The sequence below is a fragment of the Aulonocara stuartgranti genome (assembly GCF_965226115.1).
Source record: "Aulonocara stuartgranti genome assembly, chromosome: 10".
Lineage (NCBI taxonomy): Eukaryota > Metazoa > Chordata > Actinopteri > Cichliformes > Cichlidae > Aulonocara > Aulonocara stuartgranti.
Genome location: NC_138946.1, coordinates 15531051 through 15552950, shown reverse-complemented (window position 1 = coordinate 15552950; position 21900 = coordinate 15531051). Strand labels below are relative to the sequence as shown.

Here is a 21900-nt window from a genome sequence, read left to right as displayed (position 1 = left end):
GTAATCAGACCTGTATTTACTCTCTTATTTTGTTTTTAAGCTGAGAAAGATGCAGGAGGTGCTGGAGCGGATTCAGGAGCAGATGCAGCACAGTCATAGAAGTGGCTGCTGATTCTCACCGTACATCCCTGAAACAGGAGCCAGACGAGGAGCACCCAGAGTCACAGAGGAGGCCTTGGCAATTGGCAAGCTTGAAACTGAGCCTATTTCTAATTGTTCTTACTTAGGATAACTTGCAGTGAGAATCATAGTTGGAATCACGACTTTCCAAAGATACTAGAAAAGATTTCCCTGTTTTTTCCAGATCTAACTCCCGATCTAACCTCCTAATCCTAAACGCCTTTAGAAAAGAAAAATCATGAACTTTATCCTAAAACATTCTATAACTATTAAGGATACTGCAAGGACATGCAAGTCAAAAGCTCAGTATTGCTGTTTGGGAGCATCTCAGCAGGATAACTGATTTGGACTTTGGAATGAGTCACCCATTCGAAAAACCAGAGTGCTCCAACTGTTTTAGTCACATGCTAGCTAAAAAAGGAACACAAGTCAGTGTTTTAAATAGAGTTTATAGACCAACACTATGGCATATGTAAATATAAGATGTGATCCAATGCAAGCAGTCACCCAACTCCTGGATGTGTGGAAGAATTGCTCTCCATTCCTGGATGAGCAGCCTGCAGCTGTACAATGATAATGATGATTGCTGCTGTTCAAGTTTATTTATATAGCACCAAATCTCAATAGCAGTCGCCTCAAGATGCTTTTTATTATAAGGTAAAGACCTTACAGTAATACAGAGAAAACTCCAACAATCAGAAAACCCCCTATTAGCAAACTTTTGGCGACAGTGGGAAGGAAAACCCCTCTTTTAACTGGTGGATCCAGGCTCAGGGAGGGGCTGGTTTGACTGGTTGGGGCGTGTTCATCATGCAAAAGACACACTGATGAACACGCTGACCCAGAATGTCCCAGACATGTTTGATAGGAGACATATTGGTGCTAAATGATAAGGACGTGTGTGAAAATGATCCTGATCCAGAAAGACCAGCTCTGCCCTGACATTGTCCTCCTGAACAGCAGGAGGCACCGCTGCCTCTAGTACAGCTTGGAGCACCTCGTCTTCAGACATCTGTTGCAAAGCAAAGAGTGAAAACATATTTCACCACATAACACTTGCATTTCTTTTTTATGACTGGTAGATTTGTTTCTTTATCATGTGAACATGATCCCTTTATCAGCAACCTCGTTAATGGACCAAAGCTGCCACAAACAAAATAAATACATCATTCATTTGGTAAAGAAGTTATTCAAAACAAATATGTTGATATTTATTTTACTTTTCTTCCGTATTTAAATTTGTAATGAGCCCTCACACTTCTAAATTACTGAAAGCAAAAAGGTTCAACCCCTGCGTCTAACACACGATCCCTCTGACATGTGCAGTAGGTGAAAAGTTGCTCCACTTCGATCGACAACCTTTCTAATTTGCATAATGATGCAGAAACACATTACCAAAAAAAAGTATTTTTTTATTTTATTTTATGGTGTTTTTATTTAACAAGTTATTTGTTCATTTAATTTTGATCATGGTAGTTTTAGGCCTCCATATCATACTGCCATCTAGTGTTCACTGTAGCAAAGTAAGTTTTTTTTAATGTTTCAACTTAAACAGTTTTTCATGCTTTTATTTCTTGTGAGTTGACTTGTTTTGTAATTTTTAATATCCAATTTTGCTGTTTTGTAAAAAAAAAAAAAAGTAAAAAAAACTGTCTTAGGCCCGTTTAAATTTTTCTTCTGAAAACCACTCACGCAGAAGCAAAATGTGTTGTAAATGTAATAAGATTTATTAAGAATCTTTATTATTTCATCAGCATAATTCTTCATTAATATGTTTTTTTAATCCATTATTATCATGGTTATCTTAAACAGTGGACAGTTAGATCTAAAAGGCAGCCCAAAGTGTACAGGCGATATATAACTTAAAACTTTCTCCATAGGGAAAAGATGTTTTTTATATTCATATATAATATCAATGTAGCATGAGGTCCAAGATTCTGCCCACGTTATATAGTATTGTACATGGTCCCAGAAATAAAACATTAAAACAAAACTTCTAATCAAAAGAAACTAAACAGAATCTACATGCAAAACAAAACAAAAAAAGAAAAGAAACAAGCATTTTTAAAATTTTGAAGATACATACACTCATTTGCCAAAACGTGCATACAATCACAAATTTACAAAACTTTCATACATACATACAAATATTACAAAAACTCAAATATTAGACATTATTAGGTTATCAAGAAAGGATCAACAGCTTTTTTTTGCCCCCCCCCCCTACATTTCATGTCTCAGTCCAACTCACAAATATGGAAACCTTACATGTTAAAAAAAAAAAAAAGGAGAATAAAGAAAAAGAAAAAAAAACGAGTGTGACAGTAATTCTTTGTCTCTTCCATTCGCTCGATGTGTTTTGCCAGAGCTGTCACAGTGTTCAGGAAAACTGAGTAGAGGCACACACAATAGCACCCAAACAGGCTCATACCATAAATCACCTCTGTGTAAAAAAATAACCTGCTAGCTACACGCTCACACACACATTCAATCATGCACAGGGCAAAGGGTAAACACCCCCCTCCCAAAAGAACCTAAACAAAAAACAGAGCCATGCTACAGGTACAATAGGATTAGCTATAGTACAGAATATAAAACATACTGAAAACAGTCACATATACATACGTAACACACGGAAACCAGCAGAGGAGGTGAGGAGCAGAGCCACGCAAGACTGACGACATTATACCGAAGAGAAATCTGATGAAAAGGCTGGCGAGAAGGCTGTGAGAATGCGCTCGCACACGAACACACTTTCGGGGTTTTTTTTTTATTTAAATACATTTGATTTTTTTTTTTTTTTAACAAATTTTCTGGACTGCGGCTGAAGATTTGGTGTTCAGCATTTGTCGTACATCTCTTCCAAATTTCTCTTGGAATGAAAAGCTGTATTTTTGGCCTTGCATCGCCCTCCAAAACTAGTAGATAAAGTTATCACTTTATCTACTTGTTTTCACCTGTTCAATCTATGGAAGGTTGTTTCTGCCACTGGAAGAATGTAAAAAAAATTTTTTTTAATTTTTTTATTTCTTCAAAATGTCATCTTGCTGAGCGAAACTTCTGAGAAAGCTGAAATTTCGAAATATTAACCATTTAAAGTTATGTTCTCAGAAGTCTGAACGGCAACATTGTGTTTTTTGTTTTTATTTTAGTGGCATAAACAAGCTTCCATACAGTCATATAATTTTGTTTCGTTCTGTTAAGTTTAAAAAAAAAAAAAAAAAAAAGCATTTTCACAAGCCTCATCACAAGCCTCATCACAAGCCTCATCGGAAACTTGTGTGCTGTGTGTGCCTGGGTAACGACAGCAGAGGGAGCTGTTGCGTTACACTAAAGCGGCTGGAAACCTGTTTTCCCCACAGTGTGCTGAAGGAACATCACTCATCAAAGGGACAAAAGGAAACCTGCCTGACTGTTTGAGAGCAGGTATGCAGACAATTTTCTGCATACAGTCTCGCTCAGCCTTTGGTTGGTTTCAAAATGTCTTAGCTAATAAACAATCCTATTAAAACGCACAAACACGAGCTTCGGAGCAGTCCTAGGAGGTTTCCTGAGGGCTCGTTAAGCCGCTTTAAGCCTCAATAACCACCAGTGTGTGCAGACTTGACGGGAGTTGATGCACTCAAATGACCTGTGGGTAACTGGGCAACTTCTCAGGTTTTGAATCTGGCAGTGAAAGATAGCTGAGAGCCTTTAACATCTTTCTTTAAAAACCCAGCAGAAGGCAAGCTTTTCACTGTGGGTGTAGGTAACCAGATCAAAGCTGACTGCACTGCACGCTCTTCCTACTTTTAACTATTTTTTTCAACAAATAGCTGGAAAATCCCAGTTGCCAGCTTCTGTCCTCAGCTGCTTTTCTGACTCAGCTCCTGCTCGCTTCAAACTTACTGCCCTACTTTTATTTGTGGTTAACATGACACAACTTCTCCACAGGGCCATCAATAACAGACACTACTGTACGCTGACCAAACTGAGCAATCACTGCCCCAATTCTCTGGAGCAAATCGCTGTTTTGGAGTCGCCCTCCAAAATAAAAGCCTTCTGAGGTAGTGGATAAAAAGAAAATGAAAAAATTAACTCCACTGCAGAATTTGCCTTTAAAAAGATGTGCTGTCTCCTTTTTTTGTATTCTGAACTGCAGCGTGTCAGGTTTTTTTTTATTGCACTACCATCCTCAAATTCTTTTCCTTAAACTATTTGCAAGATGTTTAAAGAATGACTTCGTCTGCCACGTGTCGAACTTAGATCATGGCGAAAGGGGAAGAACAAAAAACTTTCCTGTCGTGTTCCTGGTAGAAAAAACTAAATAACTGCATCAGTACGTGACAATGTTTTAGCCCTAATTAACTATGTAATGTTATGTGATGTAATTGACTGATAAACGGCCCTGCGTGTGATTTATCTGGATGAGACCACTGAATCCAACTCCAGCTCCACCCTTTAAACACAGGAGTGACGTTACACGTCCCACACGAGCTCAAAGTCCTCTCTCTGTCTCGCTGTAATCATTTCCCCTAAATGACTGAATGACCAGTTAAAGTAAATCCTTGATGCCTGAGTGCAAACAGAGCTTATTGTGTTAGTGCCTCTGGCGGTAAAATAAAGAGAAAAGGAAGGAAGATAAAAAGGTAAAACAGAGTTTCTGTGTTTGCGGGGGAGACAAACGTCACAGTCACATTTTCACAAACAATGGCCCGACCTGCTGACTCAGCTTTAATGTAATTGTTCACAAACTAACAGAGCTGTGACTGAAATATCTCAGAAGATATTCATCACACAAAGTCCAGAAACAGCTGATGCTCAAATGTTCACGTGTCTGTCAGAGACTCTGCGACTGACAGGAGATGAAAACTCGTTCTCCTGTCTCACATCCATCGCTACAGGTATTATTGTCTGTTTCAGGCCAGTTTGAGCGTGCTGACGGGAAAGGTTGGGACTGTAACCATGGTGACAGGGTTCAGGACAGTAGCCTGTCCAACCAGCTGTGGGTGGGGGGCCAGCACTGCTGTGGGTTTCCCTAGCGACGGGCTTCCCTGGCTCACCACAGTCGCGCTGTTCACCTGGGCGCCGTTAGTGTTAGTTTGAGGATTGGCCTGGACGTGAGGAAGGGTGTGGTGGGCGAAGGTGTGGGCGATGTGGCCCACCATCGTGGGCTGGGACACAGACATGCCCTGGGGGTAGAGAGTCGGGAGGTGGGATGCCAAAGGAGAGCCCAGGTGGGCCACCGGATGGACGGTGATGTGTCCGATGGGCTGGGCAGTTATTGGCTGGTGAGTGGCGGTGGCAGGGGCAGCCGGAGCCGCTGTGATCGGCTGAGGTGTGGAAGAGTTGGGGCCAGGTGATGGAGCGATATGCGTTAGGTGTTTGTGATTGGTGGGAAGGGCATTATTGACAGCCTGGATGACTGAAGCATGGGACACAGTGGCGTGAGCGATGACGGTGGGCTGGACCTGCATGGCTGGGGGCTGGATAGGATGAGGAGGTGGCGGTGGGGGTTGACCCGGGGCTGGAGCAGGGGCAATGGCTTGAGGTGGAGGAGGACCCACGGGGGAGGCGCTGGTGAGGATAGGCAGTGTGGTGTGCTGGATCGCCAGGTGAGGGGTGATGAGCGGCTGAGCTTGTAAAATGGGAGGAGCCGGTTTGGGAAGGGGCGTGGGAGCAGGAGGGGCGGGAACGTCCTCATCCATGTCCTGCTCATAATTATCTTCTCCTTCTGCAGATTAGAGCAGAAACAGTGATCACGATATGAATGTTTACGTAAAAGTAAAATTCAAACCACATGTAACGACTGCTACATCAAAAAACAAACTTCTCTGATCACCCTTCTCTCCTGCGATTCAGTTTGAAAACAAACTGCTGCAGTCTGTTCCCTTACCTGAGGCCGTGGACGTGGACGCCTGGTCGTCCTCTGGCTGGATGGTCTGTCTGAGGACTCTGTCGATTTCTATGGCGTCCATGTTCTGGCTGAGCTCGTTCTTCAGCTCGGCCAGCCGCTGCTGCGTTGCGATCTTCTCTCGAGCCAGACGCTCCATCTCGTGCTCGTACTCCTTCTCCTTGCGCTTCAGAGTCTTAAAGGATGACAAAGAGAACAGGTGTAGACTGTTATAAAAATATAATATGTCGTCATATCTGCATTTATGATACAAAAACAGAAAAATGAAAAATGTATTAACCAATTACCAACAACAGGTGAAGTAAGACCAGGAGGCCTCATCCTGCAACCCAAAGAACCTAAAGGATGCACTGGGTCAGATTTATCTGAGGTACACAGGGGGATGCTACATAGCATCAGACGGGTGCTTTTAATGTTAAGGCTAACTGGCGAGTAGCGCAGTCTCAAGTGAGGCTATCTATTTACATCAATATGACGACGAGTAATCCTATGGCTGAGTTTCTTTTCAAGAAAAACCTGTCCTTACTTTGTTAGCGCTGACTGATGCTGCCTGGTTTTAAGCAGCTGTTTCAAGTTTGTGCCTTTGAGGGAAGCGTGGGGGGATTTGGCTCTGTGAAACAGTGGAAGTGTGTTAATATGAAACAGACGGGGGACTTTTAATCAACAGTTAACAGCAAAGAAAGGTCAGAGAAAAGGGAAACTCCCTCATTTTGCCTCTTTTAACTAATAACCCATGTGGCTTTTTCAGAATAAACCCAATACTGTTTCAGGTTAGAATTCTTTTTAAATACCCACACTGTAAATAAACAGCATTACAACACAACTTTTCTTCTCCCTGTACTTCTAAACAAACATTATCCATGCTATCCCAGATTCATACACCAGCGGGAAGTCACGCCTGCAAATTCAAGCATGTCCACACTGCTTTAGTGGCATTTAGTCATTTACCTAAGCTCCTCCCATTTCTTGGATATCACGCTAGTTTTTTTTCTTGAGGCCAGAGTGAGAGAAAACACCCTCCTGTCTATTATCAACCCCAAATCACTTTGGGGTTGATAATAGTTCCTAATTACTGCTACAGTTCTGTCACTGGATTACTGAAATCTGTTAATAATAAATGCGTTACTTTCTAGAGCACCGCCATGCAGCAAGAGTGAGCTGAATGTGTTTGTGGAGGAAAATGAAATGATTATAAACATGGCAGGAAACGCAAGAAGAACGGAAGCTTCATGGAAAGATTTAGGAAGAAAGAGCAGAGCTTTCCCAGCCCCGCCACACCATCGTCGTGACCCAGTTTCTGTGTAGGTCAGCTGACGCATGAACTCCAAACACTATGACAGGCTAAGGACATTAAGGCAGATTACTGATGAGGAATGACGCATGGGAGGAGGTAGAGGGGAAGGTACGGGCGGGGAATGGGAGGAGAAAAGTAGAATAGTATGTTGTGTGCAGCTGATTAATTCTGGAAACTAAATATCTGGTTGAGATGTTGAATAGCCAGCATGAAAACTTGGAGGGAAAAAAAAAAGGCTTGGCAGAAAATGGCTTCCTGTCCTAATGAAGGTGCAAATGATCCTCAGTGATGTATCAGACTGTCTCAGAGCGCCACCTCTTCCAGTATAACTGCTGAACAAATCCAGGAGGTATTAGGCGCTTGCCACTTGCACTTTATTCTGGCACCCACCACGAGGGTTTTAACTTTGAAAACAGAAGGAAAATCACAAGGATTGTAAGACAAATCAAATCTTAAGGTGGGTTTCAAATTACAATACTACAGCTAATCAAATGGCTTGAAATAACAGACTTCTGCTAAGTAAGGTAAATGTGTGCAGACCTGTCATGATTATGTGTGCATTCACCCCCCGAAGCCCATTTAGAGCCAGCATAGGCTTGTTTGTGGTGGTCTGATTGCTGGTAATTGTGCCACTGTTACGGAGGACATTGCTGATAAATGTATATCACGGGTATAATTGTCTTTTTTGTTGTGGCTGTGTTTATCTGACAATTAGCGCAAACACGAAGCGAACCGCCGAAAGGATAATAAACAAAAGGGAACTGAGGTAAGGCTGGAAATACAAGCGAGATTACACAAAATGAGCATATGGGGACACATGATCTTACTGCAGGAAAAGCTGTTTACTCTCTGCAGGCACGTGATGGCCTCACACGCAAACCCACCTTCCCCACAGCCCTCTTTAAACAGTTCACATGGTGCAGGTTAGTAGCACTCAAATCACTTAACAGCTCAACACCGCTCACACCAACGCCCTCCCGTCTTTGTGCGTCCACGCACGCAGTTGTGTGAAGCCTGATCGTGCGAGCAGTTTTAGAGGTCATAAGTGACGAGGAGGCAGTGCTGGAAATTACAGCAAAAATCAGTTCCAGTGATTTGTCAGCATAGGACCAGGTTACATTTACAAATCACATGTAACCACACAGTTAAACAACACTGGTGCTTTTGCACTAGAGGTTCTGTGTGTACGCAGTGTAAAATTATTATTAATGATGTTAACATGAACGAGCTGGCATCAATCAAAACATTGATCTGGGCTTCAAAGCAGGCCTTTGGGAGGTACTGGTGAATTTCATTTGATGTTGAGGTAACGATTTATGAGTTTCCAGCTCCAATTTTGAACTGAAGTCAGTTCAGTGCAACCCTACCGAACCCAACTCAGCAATCCAAGATTGACTGTTAAAGTAAACATTAGCAAAAGAGTAAAACTTATCTGTAACCAATGCTGTGGCTAAATAAACCATATGCAGAGCACTGACCAGTTTGTCTGTGAATGTGCTCCAGTAGTGCTTTTAAGTGCAAAAACAAACAAACAAAAACCAAGCACCGTATCACGAGTGACACAGTAATAGTTTCATTGCACTACAGAGCAAACCAAAACCTGTTTTTCCATGATTTTCAAACTACTACTGGAATGTGAAGTCAGCTACGACATCCGACTTCTAAGGTGAAGGCATAACTACACACATAAGCACAAACGGTCCACAGATAGTACAGAGTCACTGCCTTAACAAACTTCATAGAAGTCTGTGGATTTCTGTGTTTTTCGCCATTTGAGAAGCAAAAGTGGATCGTCATCTTTTTATTGATACTTTAAACCCCACTAACCAAAACATAAATGGTGATTACACAGTGGAAACATTACATGACATAATGTTTTATATGCATGCAGTGTAACCAGGGATTACTGTAAATACTACACGTCATGCTGTAGAGCAGCGGTGAGACCAGTATAAATACTGCATACCTATTATCAGTGTACTTACAACAAACTTGGCCAGTCAATAAACAATTAGCCAGTTGTTTATTGACATTAGTCATTACTGAACTCCTTTAGCTAAAATTAGTATCCAAAGAAACATAAAAGCATTTGATACATAAAAAAACTCTGAGTAGAGCACATTTAGGGGCAGCTTTCTGTTCTGATAAAAATGCATGTTGTCGTCACAAATTTGAAGCTTGTTTTAACACAGATTTTGGATGGATCAGCATCTCTGGCTGTGCAGTGAGAAACGTTACAGAAGCCAACCAAAGCAGATGCACTTGCAGGCGGTCTTCCCCTGACCCAGCAGCATATCATCTATGTGCAATACGCATAGTAGGTCAGATGTTGATTGAGAAGGAAATTGAATCGGCATGGAGTTCACCAACATGGAGCTCAAAAGATGCCGGGATGAGAAACAATCAATAGCTGTAGTGGACATTTTAATGCGCCTGTCTTCTCCACTGCATGCACTAAACTAAAAGACAAACAAAAGCACGAGTAACCCACTTTAATCAAATGCGTCCGTTTTAACAGTATTTTTGACACTTCTGCAAAGTGTTACTACACACATACAACATGTAACCATAGATCTGCGGAGCTCCACGTAGCATTAACGCACTCCAGTGCTGGAGATGTGACACTTAATTGACACAGCAGACTCTTTGAAATACAAGGACTTCCGAAGAACTGCAAGTGTGTCCGAAGTGCGAATGTGCATCCATGAACATCATTTCAAGGTCTTCTCGCATCAACCCAGACACCATTAGTCCTGCACTAAATCACCAAGGAAGCAGCTGCCACCCATAGCTGTTTCCTTGGCAACCCCATTTGTGAGGATTTGGCTGCTTGAGCAGCAGTTTGTAAAAAACATAAGGAGCCCTCTAATTGGGTGAAGCGCAGGGGCAATTACATATAAGGAGTGATGCGACTGGATGTTTGCCAGTCGGGTGCTCTTGGATCCCTCCCAACCCCCCTCCTCCTCCTCTTTCTTCCACACTTCCATCCCACACTCCCCTCTCCTCCTCCTCCTCCCCACATCCGCCACTCCCTCAAGACCCTTCCCCCCTTATTCTCCTGTGCTTCATCTATCGCTCTTTTATCCATCCTCATTTCAGAAAGTTCCTTGTAATAAAAAAAAAAGGTGCAAATGACTCAGGTGAGATGAAATTTGCCCCGGAAGGTTTTTTCTTAATCATATGTAGGGCTGGGCCATATTATACCGTTCACGGTAATACCAGTATAATGTTAGGCAATGATAGGAAAATGAAATATCGCGATAGAATGGGAGTAAAACGCGCATGCGCAGTGCCTTTGTTTTCATACGCACATGGCCGATTGTTGAGTGAAACAGATGAACCAGAATTGGTTTGTAAAAATGGTGCAACTTCAGTGATGTGGAACTGGTTTGGTGTTTGTCCGTCAGATACACAACAAAGCACATTTTTTTGCAGAACATGCAAGCGGCCGTTGTTATTGTCGTATTTGTCGGACTAAGATGCTCTTAAATCTGGGAGTAATCTGGGTCCTAAACTCCGTATGTTTCAGGTCAAACAACACTGCAGCATCACTTAGAGTTAAAAACTGTCTAAATTCTTTCATCTTTAATAAAACGATCAGCATTGCTGCTTTACCAGGTGTAACTATAAAGTTTAACTTCCAGGCATCCATGAAAACAAAAGTTATTACATTTAACGGAGTTAGAAGTTAGCAGGAAGCTAGCGGAAGTTAGCTCGCTAGTTTCGCTAGTTACCTAAGCATGATATTGCATGTTCTGACTGAGAGATTTCTGAAAAAAATCAAACGTACAGCTCTGCTATCACTTCCAACATAAATGAAGACAGGAAACTAAACAGCAGTGACGTTTGTAGGGTTACTGAAGTTGGGCTAGCTGGTATATAATGATGTGCTACGTGATCGCTAGCGACACAGCTATGTTAGCATAACATAAACAGTGAAGCTGGAGGACGAACACTAACACTTTTCCACTTATAAAAGTTAACGTGAAGGTTCTTCATGGTTAGAAACAAATGCAATCGCATGGCAGGATGCTGTAAACGGACCAAACTTCAGTCAGGAGAACAACTGAGATAATCCATCCACAATACGAGGTTAGTCATTAATATACTGCAACAACATGGGAATAGAGCAGCTGCCAGAGAATTCAACATTAATGAATCAATGGTACAGAAGTGGAGGAAGCAAGAAGAATGAGTTTAATAAAGTTTGATTTATCTGACTGCTTTGTTTCGCTTAATGTGCCTTATAATCCCGTGCACCTTATGGTCCGAAAAATGCGTACTGCACACTGCAGTTTAATGTTGCAAAGCACCTCTTTTTAACTTCAGTGGATATTATACATGGTTATGCTCAGGATATGTCAGCCCATTTCTACTGGAAATGCCTTTTGGTTAAACTTTCAGCAAGGAATTTGCATTTGCACTGTTACATTTTTATAAAGCTTTAATGTACATAAAAACCAGCTTCTTGTTTAAGTGAAAATAAATGGAAGGTTGTCTTTTTGCGCTAGTAATGTTGTGGAGTTGTATTTTGTCTCGCATCAATTATATCGTCGGTTATATCGTTATCGCAAATTTTCAAATATATATCGTGATAAATATTTTTGGCCATATCGCCCTGCTCTAATCATATGCATCTGTAATCTGATATGAGGACAAGGCAGCAGGACTATCCATGTCTTGAAAGCACCTGTGAGTGCTCCATCATCCATAACTGCTGACAGAAAGACCAATATGACCAGAATTTGACTCGTTTAGTCTTGCATCTGGCACACTCCCTCATGCAGACAAACACGGAGGAACGGACTCACTACAGTGCCCCGGCCACCTGCCGCCTGTTGCCATAGTTACCAAGTGCTTTAAAGGCAAGAGACAGCGGGGTGACACAGGACGAGACGGACACAGATGTGGATAAGAAAAGGCTGGGACAAAGAAGAGCTGATATAAGTGCATGCGCCGCTACATTAGCGTAAACACTGAGCCCATCACTGCCCATCTCCTTCTCTCTGCAATCTAGGGATGCAAAGCTACTGGAGTGGGTGAGCTGTGGTGACATCATCGGCCTTGCGCTAGCCATGTGCTCAGGTCTCACATGGCTCCGCGAGAAGGAGGGGGAAGAGGTTTGCAGGTTCACATGGGGAGAGGTGAGAAGAGAAAAGGACGAATGTGCATTAAGGTCCTGATTATGATCGCTGTGCATGGAAACACCATCATCAATCATTTGAGAAACCTGGATGTGCTACCCGGAGTACTAAAACACCATCTCCAGTTTCTGTTTTTGGCTCAGACCATCGAAGCTGAGATGAAATCACGACTCGCCTGCAGGCAGACGATCAGAAAATTGAAAACTGTTATGAGCGTGCACGGAGGGATATAAATAATCAGGCTTTTTATGCTTCATGGAGAAAGAAAAAAAAAGAGAAGACCGGGTGTTTGTACGCATCTAAACGCAGTCATTCACCTACAATAAAGCCAGCAAATATTATAAATCAGAGGAGAGTATGCCACAATGAAACCATCAAAGGAAAACAGAGGAAAAGTGAAGCAATTCATCAGCCTCAACATAGTGTGATAAAGGAAAAGCATCCCTCTAAGATATTACCCAACCAGCTCCGCAGTACAGTGTGGGCTGGGGAAAATACTGCAAGCAACGCTGACATACACTAGCCGTGTGTCTGTAAAGCTAATGATTACTCTGCTTCTCCACAAAACTTCAAATGTCTTGCTGTGTCTGACAAATAGCCCCAAATCCTAAAATATCTCATTTATAATCCTGCAAAACGGATAAAAAGCAGCCGATACTTAATGTTTTTCTGTTTGTGCACACCCCCTCAAATATACTGATATGGCTAAATGATTTTAAAGTCACTGAATGTTACACGATCACCTAGAGGGATGGTCTTTCAAATAGTTCTGCAATTAAAATAATAATAAAAAAACAACAACAAAGTTTATGCAACTTCTTCTTCCCATCAGTATAACTACTGCCAGAATATCGAGACAAGTTAAACTGGAGGTGAAAGGTTGCAAACTGTGTGTGCAGTGAGGTTAAACACTGCTGTACAAACAGGGCACACATGAAAGGTTAGACTACAGACATACTGACTCACCTTTCACCCATACTAACAACCCGCTTTTCACTGTATATTACCTCTAAAGCAAGAAACGTGTATCTAATATGTGCTGTTTGTGTTTCCTCAAACGCAGCTAGGCTCTGCCTAACAACCATCATCATCTTAAAGATGGCCTGAAATCCCTCTGCGCTCTGCTCCCTGGAGAGCAGCCCATGAACTTGCAGTCATCTTGTTTTGAATAAATTCCCTCATCTCACGCCCTAATTTAGCTCCTTCCACTGACTTTCCGCTGCGTATTTCATTGGACTCAAAATCTTAAAGCTTACACTGCAATAAAGTAACCCCCTACATAGACAGCAGCTCCAGCCTGACATCTATTTCTGCTAAAAAAAAAAAAGTACAAAAGTCCTCATTTGTCTACTTTTGCAGACCGAAAACTTCCCTCTTGGGGCTATACAGTCGTCCCTTCACCCAAGTACCATCAGCCTCCTGCCTCGATGTGCAACGTTAGATCTTCTAACAAAAAAAAGTTGCCATTTTATCCTTTCATGTTATGTAGTTCCCACAAGATTTGCTGTGATGTGATGCAAGTCCAGGTGTGCTGTGGGACTTTGTGACAGCCTTACATTATTACTGCAATATACACGAAAAGTTAAGAGTGAAATGTTGAGTTGTTGTACCAGTAGTTTTTAGTTTAAAGCATAAAAATAAGTTAATTCAGTTGCTGAATGAAGGGAATTAGAAGAAGACACACCAAAGGCCCTGACTGAGAGGAGGAGAGTAATACGAGTGATGTTCTTGTGTAACTAACAAACAGTGCAAATTGGCCACTGCAAATTAGAAAAAACTAACTGTCAGTGAACAGTCTGGAGACAGCAACCCGTGTTACTTCAGCTGAACTGGAAAAGGAAAAACCCTGAGCCCAAGAACGCCATCTGTCAGAGAAAGTGCCAGGTGTTAACACTAGGGCTGCCACGATTAGTCGACTAGTCACGATTACGTCGACTATCAAAATCGACGACGACTGATTTAATAGTCGACGCGTCATTTGAAGCTTTGTAAGATCACAAAAGACGCAGGAATAAGTAGTAGGATTTAAGAGTGTAATAACAGACTGAAACAGAAGATGGCAGCACTGCATGTACAAGGATGCCAGCTGCCGTTAAAGAAGCAGCTCTGTCCCAGAATTCATAGCGCAGCCCAGCTCAGTTTCCAACAATGGCGGCAGCTAGTTAAACGTTTAACATATTTTCAGGCGAGAATGTAGCTGTGTAAACTTCAAATATCTGCTCAGTTTATCAAGACACCACATACTTTCAAAAGCGCTCCGACGTTTTCGAAAACGGCCCCGGCTAGCTCGATAGCTAGCCGGGGGCATGGCTCACTAGAGCCCGTGAGAACACCGGACTCCCGGCGTCACCGCCGGCTTTCGCTACTCAGGTTAAACATGTTATATAAGTCACTTAGATAACTTAAAAATGTTATTGTTTGGCTTTTTTTTTTTTGTATTTTTTTTGTTCCTGAGTAAATCTGTTTGGCTGAGATTAAAGTTATAGATTTTACACAGCTGAATAAACGTCAAGCAGACAGCTGGTTATCAGAAGTGTGAGATGCTGGAGAATATACTCCGGTGTCCTGTTATATTTTAGATAGCAAGGAGTTTATTAAACTTCACCGAAACAATCTGCAAATTTCATTACAATTTAATAAACTATCATCTTGTCTTTATTTTTAGTTAGCACATACCTTAAACACTTAAAGCTGTAAGCTAATGATAGTTATATAAGAGCAGATGCTGCTGGTGCAATAAGCTGTACGCTTTACGTTCAATGGATGATGATCTGATTAGTCGACTAATCGCAAAAATAATCAGTGTCTAGTCGACTATCAAAATAATCGTTTGTGGCAGCCCTAGTTAACACTGTGCCAAACCAGGCTAAAAAAAGACTTGTAGCTCTTTTCCATTAGTACCTACTTGGGTCAGCTTGGCACAGCTCGACTCGGTTTTTAGGCTTGTGTCCTTTAGCTGGTACCAGGTATTTTTTAGTCCCTACTCGGTTGAGGATCCAAGCAATCTGAGGTAATCCGAAAATATGACATTAACAGACTGCACGTCCCTGACTGGCTAGACAGTGGCATCACTCGATGAGTGACAAGAGCGTCTCCTTCACAAAAAGGAGATGCTCAAAACCCCCATTTTTTTAAAACCTCGGAGCGACAGAAATGGCTACAGAAAAAAACAACACCATGGCCACTGGGTTTGACAAAAAGCCACATACTGAGCAGCAGTTATATCATCGCCTCGACGTCCTCCTTTGTTGTGGCGTTCCTGTGGCATACAAATGACATCACGGGACTTTCGGCCATGTTGCTATAACGACCCCACGCACATTAGGTGGTACTCAGTTGTAATGGAAACCGATTGAAACAGAGTCGAGTCGAGTCAAGCTGTGTTGAGGCAAGCTGAGAAGGTACTAGTGGCTAATGGAGGAAAGCATGTTTCTGAGAGAAACTTGGCCTACAGTAGAAGAGTGCTTGAGCTGAACCAAAGTGTCTGCAAAGGTGATTGAGGCAAGAAATATGTTAATAAAGTTGTAACACTGTTACATAAAAAACTGCAGGCATCAATCGAGGTCCAGTTGCCACAAATGAGCTTTAGATGAAGTCCCTTCATCTAACAAGACAATCTAAAGGAGACATCCATGGATAAAGGTGTGCCTTGAACTTTTAGTTTCCCCTCTGATGTGACTTGGAACAAAAACTTTGAAAACCACCAATTTAGTTCAGCCCGTTTCTTTTCTATCCCTACATGACTACAGGGCAGTGTTGGAACAACTGGTTACCACTGTATAGACCAAGGTCTTGGAAACAAAGAAGCCTCCAAGTATTACATTATACTGACTGATTCACAAGCATGTAGCAGACACTGTATCACCGTCACAAGAGACTAACCACACCAATAACACTGGACCTATGACCTATGAGGTCCCCAGAGCTCAACCAGTTAATTGAAGTCCTGACAAAGTAACATGAAGAGCTTGCTGGGGAAAGCTGAAACTGTCCTTACCTGTATGTAACGCAAAGCGCTGCGGAGAACACTGAGGTTGGACGTTTTCTTCTCATCAATGTTCGGAACATTTTTCTTCAGTGTCTCAAAACACTCCTTCAGGTGCGCTCGCCTGAAGAGGCAGAAATGTAAGAGTCGAACTTCATATGGTAGTCTTTGCTCAACTGTGAATATTCACCATTTTTAAGACGGTCGATTCTTTGCGTGGGATTTTTACCAACAAATTTCAAACCTCCAATTTTGCATTTTTGATGAAGGATTTCATGGATTTATATTAGTTCAGGAACTGCCGTGACCTTTGCCCTCGTTAAATGCTTTCATGAAAAACACCCAGAAAATGTGTGTATGTGGAAGGCAAGTTTTCCTCAATTTCTTTCAACATGAGAGGGGTTACCATCATTTTGACTAACCTGTTCTTCTCCAGTTTATTGTGCACCTCTCTGGTCCCCGCCCTGGAAAGGCAAAATAAATAATCAACCATAAGCCGATCACTCTTTATACCTTATTTAACACACACACACAGACAGACACACAAACAAACTCACCCTCCTGGTCTCCTCTTCCCTTCCATTCCCTTCATTTCCTCCATGGTCATCCCGTTAGGCTGTGGCTGAGGTGTGAGTGGGGCCTGATGAGGAACCAGTGCGTGTTGGGAGCCATTAGTGCTGATGGGGGCCGGGTACTTGATCTGAACCTGAAGCTGTGATGCTCCAGGCTTTACATCTATCAGCTGCTCACTGGGTTCCACTTTGATCTGAGGGGAGCACAACAGTTGACGAGTCGCTGGCTGAGGTGGAGGGGAGGAAGAGTTCTTGACTGGCGGGGAGCTGTTGAGCGTCGCTGCTGCAGCAGCAATTGGCGTTTTGAGCGGAAGGGGCGGGACTGAAGTTGTCGCGGTGACAACCGGCACCATTGGGATGACTGCAATGGGGAGTTGACGAGTAGGTAGAGACGGGGGCGGTGGGACAGGAAGGTGATGCGGCTGTTGACGGTGAGTTTCATCACCCCAGGTGACATGATTGGCTCCTACTGGCTGAGATGGTGAAGCCACAAGTTCCACATGCTTTGACTCCGCCTCCCTTCTGATGAGCTCCTTGTCTTCAAGTTGCTCTTCTTCTAAAGGAGGAAAAGAAGTAAGTTAAAGTTAAATAAGGATTAACATCAAACAAGTAAGAAGAACAAGGATGGATGACTATCACTATTGGCTGATAACAGTCTTGTTGACTGTCGTCTACAATTACTGATGTCAGCAACTGAAATGCATCTGTTCTCTGTTCAAAGACAGTGTGATAAAGAGCTGAAAAGACCTTTAGTTACTTGATATAATAAAGATTCTCTGGCACAAAAGAAGAGCAAATAACTATAAAAATAAAACAATCAAACAGAATAAAATGCAGCCATCAGTGCCGACTATGAGCCAAGCTTTTATAACATCAGCCCAGGATTTCAGAATCAGCGTGACAACAGTAGTATGCAAGGAGACAAGCAGGAATGTGATGTATATGATAATCTGGCAAGACTGGCCTTTCAGTAGTTAAAACTAGTTTTCACACAGTATTTTTGCACCTTTTACTCATTAACAGGCTGCGTCATTGTCCAAACGTAGCACACAACACAAAATAGTCCACATCAGATTGGTTCTCAATACTGGAAATACTTCGTTTGGTTTAGGCGAGGGTGCTGTCTGAATAGAGCATGCAGGAGGCAGGACACACTACGCCCACTCACTCACTGTGGATTGCAACACAATCAGACGTCACACTGACTGTGTAGCAAGGATCTGGCAGGACAAAATCTGTTTAATGTTCACCTATGTCAGACATTTATCATATCTGAAACGCGCTAGGACACCACATCTGCAGTGGTCTCCTAGCGCATAATGCACCTCTGTGGGGTGGGAGGGGTATGCTCCTTATCACTACTGGTTCACATACAATTAAGATGTTGAGTCTGGGGTGTCGGACAGAAAAGGAGGTATTGCATTTTCCTCTCATTTCTGGCCATTTGAAAAAAGAAATGTATTGAATGCCTGAGTAAATTAACCCCCTGCTACATTTTTATCACAGCCCTGGTGAGTTTCCTTTGATGAAAAGCCAATTTTATTCCCAAAATCTGGAAAAAAAGTGATCTGTGCTAAATGCAGAAAGCACTCTTCATAAATTCTGATTTCATTAATCACTTGTAATTTATCAACCAACATATGACCTATGTTCCCTACAGGTCCTCTTAGCAGCTTCACTGCTACGCTACCGAATCTGTCATGATGGATTTCACTTTGTCTGTATCATGCACACCAACACTTCCTGCACACAAACACGTACAAAGAATGATGTCATCAGAGAATGAGACAGTGAGGAGGGGCAAATAACCACATTAACTGTCTCTGAATCGGTTGCCTCACTGGAGAGAACACCCCTCAGTCTGCCCTGTGATTGGACCGGTCCAGCACTGAGAGAGCCTCTCGCCCTGGGCTGCGTCAGGGCGTCTGACCAAGAGTTGAGGACTGTTGTGAAGGAGCCATTCGGCTGGGATAACTAGAGCTGGCAGCATGACAACATACAAATGAAGCACTGTTGTGCTGCAAACAAAGGCAAAGACATCATTATGCAGAGGCAAAGAAACACACACACATACACACAGTGAGTGATGATATGAGTGAGTAGTTACTGCACACTGTAGCAGGCAGACTAGAAAGTAATGTGGAAAGCCCTCAGTCACCATGGAAACAGCAGCATTAGAAGATCCCAGGGATTCCTCAAACCTGCACAACGCCAACACACATCCCAGCCACCTCCAACAAAACAGATACAGCACATGCCAAGATGCCTAGCTGTGCGTTAAGTAACACTTTCGTTTCCTCTCTGCGTGAGAATAAAAACTCCCGATGACGCAACCCGGGCAAAACGCCTGCGTAGTCAATGATACGATCACGACCACAGACATATTTCTAATCACTTCTGGAAGAATATATTCCTTTGAACAATAGGATTTGATAACAACAATGTTGCGAGAGCTCCCACAGAGTTATAATCAAGTTATCTATATACTGAGAAATCATCCTCCGACTCCTTCTGAACAGCACAGGCTGTCCTTCCTTTGATGCAAAAATCACTAAATCAACTGTTGATTAGTCAATGTTAAAAAATTAAACTCTAACAAATTTGTAATATTTTGAACGTAAAAATATTAAAGCATATTGCATAGTGGTGTCACATGTGAACACAGAAAAATTTGTATTTAAATGTTTGTTTATTTGCATCTTTAGTCACTTTACTCATTATATATATTAATAGCTCATTTATTTTGTGCATCTTATTGAGCTTTATTTCAGCTAATTTGTTAGAATTCTGGATAAAATAACAGGGATCTCCTAACTTATGGATTTAATAAAGTACCTACTACATATCGCTTTTAATCCAGTGTAAGCTTATTTAGGCTCCAGCCCCTCAACATATCACATAGAAATGAAAATGCATAGTCGCAGTTTGAACATTTTCAAGTTTTTAGACAGCTTCTGAAACAAAAAAGCCAAATTTTGCATTAAAAAATTACATATCAATAATATAATAATTAAAACTAAAAACTAAAGTAACAAAATGTTTTTCAGTACAGTATACTCTATATAACATAGAGATGGTGTTTATCATCATGATTGCTTTCACATAGCTGCTATGTGATGACAAAGACTGAAAGTGAAAGAGAGGCTTTTTTTCTAAGTTCACATTGTAAAATCACACTGTAACTCGGAAAATGGAAATCCCTCTGTTACAGGCATAATAATACTAATGCAAAACAGTTTAAAAAGCACTTAATTACATTATTCGTTGTTATTGTTATTATTATATTAATAATAACAACAGTATTATTATTATGTAAATTATTATAATTTACGTCGCACGCAAACGTAAATTACATAACTTCTGCATTGAGGCTGGGCCGAGGAGAAGGGCGGTGAGCTGCCCTACTTACCCCCTTTTTCTCTCTTTGACCCGCCACTGTCAGCAGACTGAATGGGAAGGGCGGGGACGAGGAGGGTGTGTGTGCATGCGCGTAAGTTTGTATATTGGGGGGGGGGGATAGGAGGGGGTGTGCACGTGGTAGCTGTGGGCGGGCCCTAGCACGCGGTAGGGTGAAGCACGCCGAGAGGGGGAAGGGGAGCGGGGGGCTGGTTTGCCTGACACGTCATCTGACGGGAGAAACACAAAAAGGCAGCCTCCCCCACCCTCTACACCCCCAACCCCCTTCATCCAGTTCAGTGAGTGATCTTTACGTCGATTGACAACTAATCGGAGGTGCACGAGCCAATATGCATAAGTTCGAGCACTGATATACAAATGAGGGCCGGGGTTAGCGCGCGAGGGCCCGCCCAAGTGAGTGTCATAAGATAGCTGAGCAATGTCAGGGTATTATGTAAAGAGCAGCCTCAGCTCGCCACCGCCCTGCCGGCGCTCGACGGACAAAAACTGGGGCAAACTGATCCAGGGGAAATTTTTCATTGGAAAAATATGAAAAAATAAAATTATAATAAACCGTTTCACTGCCGATTTTACAGATTTCCAAAAGCGCACGGGGGTATTACACAGTTACAGCGCGTGTATGAGCTGAACACACACATTAAGGACTTATATGACAATCACACAATTTATAAATGGACCATGGTTAGTCACACAAAGTCTCCTGTTCCTGCCTCTCACCCACACACACGCGCTCGCGTACGGTGAGTCACTGGAGTGGTGAAACTATGACTGACACACACACTCCCGAGAGCGCGCAAAGTTGTTCGAAAAAACAACTTTAGTCGTTTCCGCATTAATGCGGGGGAGGCTGTGCAATAAGTAAGCACCTGGGGTTTGGTGGTAGTTTTCTGTGAATCCTTCTTATTTATTTTATTTTTATGTTTTTGACAGGAACCCAAACAAACGCCTCATAGGCGGATCGATTACAAATGCAACCCGCTGGTAGTAACGGGTGTCGGTTCCTCAAAAGGGAGTATGGTATTAAACACACACACTGTACACTGCCCTGCACGTTGAGCACGAACCCCCTGGTCTGCTGTTCAACTCACCACGTGTGGTCTGTTGTTGCTGCTGGGCTTGCCATTCCAGATACCTGGCCGCCTCCAGAAGCGTATCGATGCTCATTGCGCGTAAAACCTCACGGCAGGAGACCCGGTAGCCCGGGACGGAAGGAGGAAAAAGACCGAGGGAGGGGGGAGGGAGGTAAGTAGCGTCCCAGTAGTAAGCGTCGTATGCACGGTTCACACCAGCCCTCCCAAACCTTTCGTCCCTTGGGTTTCTCCTGAAAGCACACGGGCGATTTTTAATCCGGCCGAACGGAAAGTAGATCCTCGCATACGTAAAAAAATAGGATGGCAACAAGATGGCGATGCGAGCACGGGAATACACACAACAAGGCGAGTCGTGTTCTCGTTAGGACCCGCCCCTCCCGGATT

At 42.6% G+C, this 21900-nt stretch overlaps 2 protein-coding genes across 2 annotated transcripts in view; one reads left to right on the top strand and one right to left on the bottom strand.

Moving 5' to 3' along the window:
• LOC309715312 (septin-5-like) overlaps positions 1–2249 on the top strand; it is an 8549-nt gene extending 6300 nt beyond the window's left edge. The window contains exon 13 of the mRNA XM_082548323.1: positions 41–2249. Within this exon, the coding sequence (XP_082404449.1) occupies positions 41–112 (72 nt within the window). The 3' untranslated portion in view covers positions 113–2249. The remainder of the gene's footprint in view (positions 1–40) is intronic.
• Positions 1827–21900, bottom strand: mntb (MAX network transcriptional repressor b). Its single transcript, XM_082548322.1, has 6 exons — positions 21514–21900; positions 16994–17564; positions 16859–16900; positions 16449–16560; positions 5996–6188; positions 1827–5833 (listed from the first exon to the last, which is right to left on the bottom strand). Exons 1-6 carry the CDS (start codon positions 21587–21589, stop codon positions 5019–5021), a joined length of 1809 nt encoding a protein of 602 aa, XP_082404448.1. The 5' UTR covers positions 21590–21900; the 3' UTR covers positions 1827–5018.